The sequence below is a fragment of the Canis lupus genome, unplaced genomic scaffold, assembly GCF_011100685.1.
Source record: "Canis lupus familiaris isolate Mischka breed German Shepherd unplaced genomic scaffold, alternate assembly UU_Cfam_GSD_1.0 chrUn_S1537H1723, whole genome shotgun sequence".
Lineage (NCBI taxonomy): Eukaryota > Metazoa > Chordata > Mammalia > Carnivora > Canidae > Canis > Canis lupus.
This window is the reverse complement of record NW_023330375.1, coordinates 63,477-70,529: the sequence shown is the minus strand read 5'-3', so window position 1 is coordinate 70,529 and position 7,053 is coordinate 63,477. Positions and strand designations below refer to the sequence as shown.

The 7,053-nt window shown below is 52.2% G+C and overlaps 1 long non-coding RNA gene and 1 gene segment (V, D, J or C); both read left to right on the top strand.

The window, feature by feature from the left end:
- The first annotated feature begins 1,549 nt into the window (after positions 1–1,549).
- LOC119869125 lies at positions 1,550–2,602 on the top strand. The segment is given in 3 exon segments: positions 1,550–1,753; positions 1,858–2,189; positions 2,498–2,602. Coding segments are annotated over 3 exon segments (495 nt in total).
- Positions 2,603–3,478: 876 nt separating this feature from the next.
- LOC119869107 lies at positions 3,479–6,408 on the top strand. The gene is made up of 3 exons (XR_005386798.1): positions 3,479–3,762; positions 5,238–5,308; positions 6,131–6,408. It is a non-coding gene; the product is annotated as an uncharacterized LOC119869107 (long non-coding RNA).
- Positions 6,409–7,053: the final 645 nt, after the last annotated feature.

The following is a 7,053-nucleotide window of genomic DNA, read 5'->3' as shown; positions in this document are numbered from 1 at the left end:
TCATAGGGTGACTCAGGGTCCCCACAGGGAGCCTGATGCAGGTCTCGATCCCAGGACCCTGGAATCATGACCTGAGCCAAAGGGAGATGCTCAATCACTGAACCACCAGGTGCAACAGCACTGAGGTTTTAAGTGCAACTTCCATCGTTATTCTCCATGCAGTCCGCACAGATCTGTGAACAATATACTCGTAATTCCACCTGCGTCTTCACAGTGACATCACCATTGAGTCTTAGTCAATGCACATTGAGAAGATTTTCTTAAAAAGAACATTCATCCAATTTATGTGCACAGTTGGTCTAGGGGGTGACAAATACGCAATCTCTTCCTCTGGATTCTTGGCAGAAATTCTCCAGGTGTCACATCTTCCTGCTAAAACACCTTGGCACGTCTGCCCCTTGTGCTCTGAGATCAGTGGCACACACACAACCAAACGTGGCAGGGCTCCTGCAGACCTGTGTCCATGTGGGGGAGGACAGACCCTAGGAGTGAGTCCATGCCCACAGGGTGGGTAGAACTAAAATTTAAAACTGGTGAAGACAGGGATCCCTGGGTGGCACAGCGGTTTGGCGCCTGCCTTTGGCCCAGGGCGCGATCCTGGAGACCCAGGATTGAATCGCACCTCGGGCTCCCGGTGCATGGAACCTGCTTCTCCCTCTGCCTATGTCTCTGCCTCTCTCTCTCTCTGTGTGACAATCATAAAAAAAATACATAAATAAATAAATAAAAATAAAACAGGTGAAAACAGTGGGAGACGACAACGATGTTCAGTGTGTAACCTTTCCAGGAAAGCACACGAGGTCTTCCACCCACAACCTGGAAAATCTCGCTCCCTGGGTCTTCAGTATTTCAGGAAACTCAGAGAAGGAGAGGGCTGTAACCAGGATCATCATATCGGAGGAAGGTCTCAGCATCCTGCCCAGAAGAGACCACTTGTACACGGGGACCCTTCACTCCTCTGGATGTGACAGTGATGTCAGACGAATTGGTGTAGAGACACCACCTCAGTCCTGAGTGGCCCGTGAAAAGCCAACGGATCCATGGCAGAGACACAGAGAGGGAGAGAGACAGAGACATAGGCAGAGGGAGAAGCAGGCTCCCTGCACAGAGCCGGTTGGGGGGCTTGATCCCAGGACTCCAGGCTCATGCCCTGAGCTAACGACAGACACTTAACCACTGAGACACCCAGGAATCTCTCACACTGAGAAATTAGAGTGAAGCCTAATATCTATGCTACAGTCATGAGAGACCACCTGCGGGGAGACTTGTCCAGATCATAGGTGGAGAGTGGACAGAGCTCTGGAGACAGGACATGAGTCCTATGGCCAACGGCCATATGATTCCCATTTCATGCAGGGTGAGGTGGTGTCAGGATGCCAGAAGGCAGTTGAGGCTTTTTTCTTAGGGCTCATGCTGGATCAGAGCTGGGAACACCACCTGGCACTGACTGTGACCTCTTCTCAGGTCTCACAGCTGGGACCTCCCTAACCACACCCCAGCCCCATATAGCCCCTCCCCTGTCATCCCCCTGAAATTCTCAGGCAGAGGGATCTGACCCAGGGCCAGGGAAGGGTCAGAGAGCTGGGGTCTAATTTGCATGGGAGAGCCCCTCCCTCTCTCAGAGGATGAAGAGGGGAAGGGAGAGATAAGGGGAGGCTCTGCTCAGCTGAGGGGCCACTGAAGACAGGATCAGTGATGACCTCCACCATGGGCTGGTCCCCTCTCCTCCTCACCATCCTCGCTCACTGCACAGGTGACTGGATGTGGGACGGGGGAGGGGCTCTTGGAGGGCATGTGGGGTACTGCATCTTCTTCTTGTATCCAACATCACCCTCTCTGTGTCTCTGCCTCTTGCAGGGTCCTGGGCCCAGTCTGTGCTGACTCAGCCGGCCTCAGTGTCCGGGTCCCTGGGCCAGAGGGTCACCATCTCCTGCACTGGAAGCAGCTCCAACATCGGTAGAGGTTATGTGGGCTGGTACCAACAGCTCCCGGGAACAGGCCCCAGAACCCTCATCTATGGTAATAGTAACCGACCCTCAGGGGTCCCCGATCGGTTCTCTGGCTCCAGGTCAGGCAGCACAGCCACCCTGACCATCTCTGGGCTCCAGGCTGAGGATGAGGCTGATTATTACTGCTCATCGTGGGACAGCAGTCTCAGTGCTCTCACAGTGCTCCAGGCCTGTGGGGAAGTGAGACAAAAACCCACTTACCCATCTGCAAAGTGAGTGAGCACCCCAGCAGCTGCCTGCTTAGGCTCCCCCTTGGTTTCTGCTCATTCTTCAGTTGATACCCTTGCCCAGGTGCATCTGGGGGACCCTCCTGGGAATGGAGACTCCTTCACGTCTCTGACCTCAGAGTCACTCAGAGTAGCCCATTGTACACAGAAGGTATCAAAGGAAAGAGACAGTTTTGTCCTTGGGATCAGGGACAGGTTCTTTTAGGCTAGTGTACATTCACTTTTCATCTTCTGATTTCTCAGTAAATGAAACACTCTTAGGTCGTGAAGCTATCATGGTCCTTCAGCTCCATCCCTGTTCTGCTGATGCACATGTCAGCTCTTTTTGCAGATGGCATCATTATTGCCTTAGCTTCAACCAAATGACTAGTTTTCCTTATTATTTGTTGATTGCATGGATCACATAAATCAATGCCACAATCAAAATTATAAAAGGTATAAAAAATAGCTTTCCAGAGAAAAACCACCATGTGCTTGCTTATGGAAACTTTATGCATAATCAACACCCCTGAAAGCAATAAAAAAATTTACACACTGATTTTTATACGAGCTGTTTATAAAATGATCACACTTGATGTAATGAAGATGTCCTCAAACATGATGTATATTCGTAGAAGGTGATATTAGTGAATATTTAAAGAAAATAAGTTCTCAAGTCCAAAAATATGCATAAGTATTAACTGCACATTTCTTTGGGAAGAAAACATACCACAGGCTACACTCCACATCATTGGAATTTCAATGTATTTTGGAAGAGGTGGGAATCTAGAGGTCCTAAGGAGGCCAGGTATTGACAGCAGGGGGAGGAAGGAGGGTGAGTGTGTGAGGTGACTGTATTCCTGGTGATGTCACTCTCCTACAGGGCCGTAGAGGGTGGCCACACCACTGCTGTGTTGTCACAGCTCAGTAAACTCTACCCCAGAGCGACAGCACCTTTGTACAGGCAGAGAAGGTCATCTAGGAGTCTGGGATCCATGACGGAGCTGACAGGGTGACATCATCCCATCCACTGCTCAAGGAGGTGTGACCCCCTGTCCTTGAAAGGGGGAGGACAGGAAGGAGGGGACCTGAGGGAGTTTGAACAGGCAGTTAGAAAAGGGAGCAAAGAAACTTCACATGAGCCCCTTAGTCCAGATGTCAGAGTGTGTCCCCAGGGCGGGGGGGGGGTGTCAGGCATTGTGATGTGTCAGAGCCGCGCCTGGAATTGAACCACGACCTCCGTGGTCACAGAGGGTGGGAGCCAGCGTTGTCCCTTCAGGAACAGAAGATCTTGTGTGGTGAGGGTCTCAGCCTCTCCATAACCAATGTCAAGGTCGGATCTGCCCTTGTGGATCTGGTGATGACTGCAGGAGGTCCTTCAGCTGCAACACAGGAAACTTTGAAAAATAGAGCTTGGTCATCTATAAACCTGTAATTATAGCACACACCTGGGGCCACAGACAGAGGAGATCATAGAGACAGAGCGAGCCTGTGGCCTCCGCACCAGGAGTGTGGACAGAGGCTCCGCTGACAGAGAAGGAGCTGGGGTGAGACACAGAGACAGAGAGAGGCCAGGCTTCAGGGACCCATAGTGGAGTCCATGGGGGCAGCATCCCTGATGTCCTTGTCCATGTGCTCCCTGTCCTGGGATCGTGCTGACCCTGAGCCTCACTCTGATCCTGGAGAAGCAGTGGAGCAGTGGGGACAGTTGGAGACAGTCCCCAGAGAGGAGCCACAGCAGGGGACTCTGAGCCATTTGGGGTCATGAGGTGCAGCCTCAGGAAGGCTGGGTGTGACTTGGTTATGGCCTGTCTTCCATGCAGAAGGGGTCAGGATCCAGAGCAAGGGAGGCACGGGGCTCTGCTCTGGGTTCCTGTCCCCTCATCAGTCAGGGGGTACCCAGGCTGGGGCAGCAGGGGACTGGGGTTCTTCCCCTGGGGTCCATGGGCTGCTGGCCCTAGAAGGCAGCTCCTGTGTGTGTCTAGGTCCAGGGCCCACCTGCTGTCAGCTCCAGGCCCCCACAGCTCAGGAGGATCCTCCAGGGCCCCTCCATGACCAAAATCAGGGAGAGGAATTTGGGACGGAATTGTTGACCAGGATATATTCTCCTCCTCCCGGGTGCGGAAGGGATGAGAGAGCCCCCAGCTCTGCCTCCCTGTGACTGAGGTCCTGGGGATGTGCAGGTGGGTGCAGAGGTTGGGGTTCGTCTCCACCCCCGCTTCATCGTGCCCACTGTCCTAGGTACTGCAGCCTGACCTTGGACATTCAGCTCATGCTCCTCTCTGAATTCTCCCCCTCTGGGGTGTGAAGGTCTGCAAACATCCCCCTAACAAATGCTCACTCTCCTCAGCCTTGCCTGCACATTCCCGTGGGGTTCCAGGGACACTGCCTCCAGGACTCCTGTCCCCCTGCTGCACCCGGGGAGGAGGCTCTGGGTCTGTCCCAGGCTACTGTCCCCCCTTCCCGGTCACACCCACCCTGGGGCCTGCTCACCAGGCCTGCACACCAGCCTCAGGCCATGGTCCCTGCTCCTGCTGCTCAAGGTCTGGGGCCCCCATTTCTGAGCTAGGAATTCAGTGTTTGTGCTGCTTCCCTAGATCTTCTACTCTTTCATGCACAGAGAATCCTCTCCCTGCCTGAGGCTCCCCTGCACTGACAGCAGCACCCTCTCAGGGGCCTGTCATAGTAGAGACCCTGGTTCACACAATCCTCTTCCTCCTTCTCTCCCTGCCTTCCTCCTGCTGCACAGGCCTGAGAGGCCCCTGGGAGCACAGCTGCTTGCATCCCCACCTGCTATGTCCCTGCCTCAATTGCTCTGCCCTGACAACTTGGTATCTTCATTCCTGCCCTGTCCTCTCTGCCCTCCCATCCAGGGAGGAGATCCCCAAATGAGGGGATCTCACCGGGGAGGTGACTCAAATGTCACCAGGTGCTGGTGCTTTTGTGAAATCACTGCCTTCCATCCTGGTTTGAGTATCCTGATGCCCTGATTTGATTTTCTCTTCTATGACTCTTTGTGCAGGACATGGTTACTCCTCTCTTGAGATGAACTTGAAAGGCACTCCTCTGAGGAGCTCCCGAAATGTCCCACAGGTGGGATAGGCTCAGTCTTTTGCATGACTTTTATTTTGTAGACATTCCCACAGTCACAGGGGTGATTATAGCTAGATGACTCTTCTCTCCATGTGGGAAGCTCTCAACCACAGACATGTATCCATGTTCCTTGCATCAGACCCCACAGGCTGCTTCACACAGTATTTCAGGTCACAGGTGTGGATGTTAACCTCAGGACACTGAGGACCCTGAGTGGGACATGTAACCAGCAGGCGGCACTGTGCATCTCCTGGGCCCTGCAGGGGGACCCTCCCAGCTGGGGGAGGCCCCTGGACCTCAGGGCTGGGCAGAGGCTGAGACCCCAGCAGCCTGGTGCCCTCACTGCCTGGCAGAGGCTCCTGGGCAGTGTCCTGTGGGGGTTCCCACAGCTGATCCCTCCACCCATCCCAGTTTCCCACTCTGAGCAGAGCCTGTTTAGCCTTCTTGTCCTCAGGTCCTACCTCTGATCCTGAATCAGTAATCAAGTAGAGTCTGAGAGTCGGGCAGAAGGTGCAAAGTTGCATAAAAAGCACTTTCATTTCTCTGGGTCAGCAGTGAGATATGACACTCCTGGGACAGGCCAGTCCCACTGTGGTGGCAGGGTCTTCAGCAACATGGGGTAGATACCTGTCCTCCTCCTGTTCCTGTCTCTTTGGTCAGGTAGAGTCAAAATCTGACTTCTGGGGGAGCTTCCAAGATGTTAACAGCCCCCACGACTGAGAACCTTCTGGCAAAAATGCTCTATCACTCATGCATGTCCGTGTTTGTAGGTACCCTGTCCCAGCCTCTGCCACCCAGCCACCCCCTTCTCTGTGTCTCCAGGTACTAAAGCCAGACTCACCTGCACCCTGGGAAACACGAAAAGAGAGGTCGGACACAGGAAGAGGGAGAAGCAGTGTCCCTGCAGGGAGCGCGATGTGGGACTGGATCCAAGGGCCCAAGGATCATGCCCTGAGACAAAGGCAGATGCTCATCCACCAAGCGACTCAGGAATCCCAACAAAAACTTTAAAAACAAAAATCTTGGATTTCCTCCTCTTGTCTCTCCTTTACTACACACACTACATGTTTCACATATCATACTATTGTCTTTTTTTTAATAATAAATTTATTTTTTATTGGTGTTCAATTTACCAACATACAGAATAACACCCAGTGCTCATCCCGTCAAGTGCCCCCCTCAGGGCCCATCACCATTCACCCCCACCCCTGCCCTCTTCCCCTTCCACCACCCCTAGTTCGTTTCCCATAGTTAGGAGTCTTTATGTTCTGTCTCCTTTTCTGATATTTCCCACACACTTCTTCTCCCTTTATGTATACAATGGAATATTACTCAGCCATTAGAAATGACAAATACCCACCATTTGCTTCATACTATTGTCTTAAATCCTACATTTTTTAGGTTTTGTTTTGTTTTCTCTTTTTTTCTTCTTTTCTCCAAAACCAGCAATTCTGTGGGATGTGGTACCTACTGGGTGTTCTACAATGTATGTCAATGCAACACTTAATTTCTCTGTCCAGAGATTGTGTCACATGCACAGGATCAGAGCTCAGTCCCTGGACATGGCTACCTTCTTTGATTCCAACAGGAAGGAATAGCTTACCTTCTGTCCAACTTGGGTAGTAATCAGGAGTTCTCATGATTCCCTCCTCAGATTTGATTAACTTAGTAGAGCAGCTCACAGAACTCTGGGAAACTCTTTCTTCTGTTTGCCAGTCCATTAAAGGACCTGATAAATGAGATAG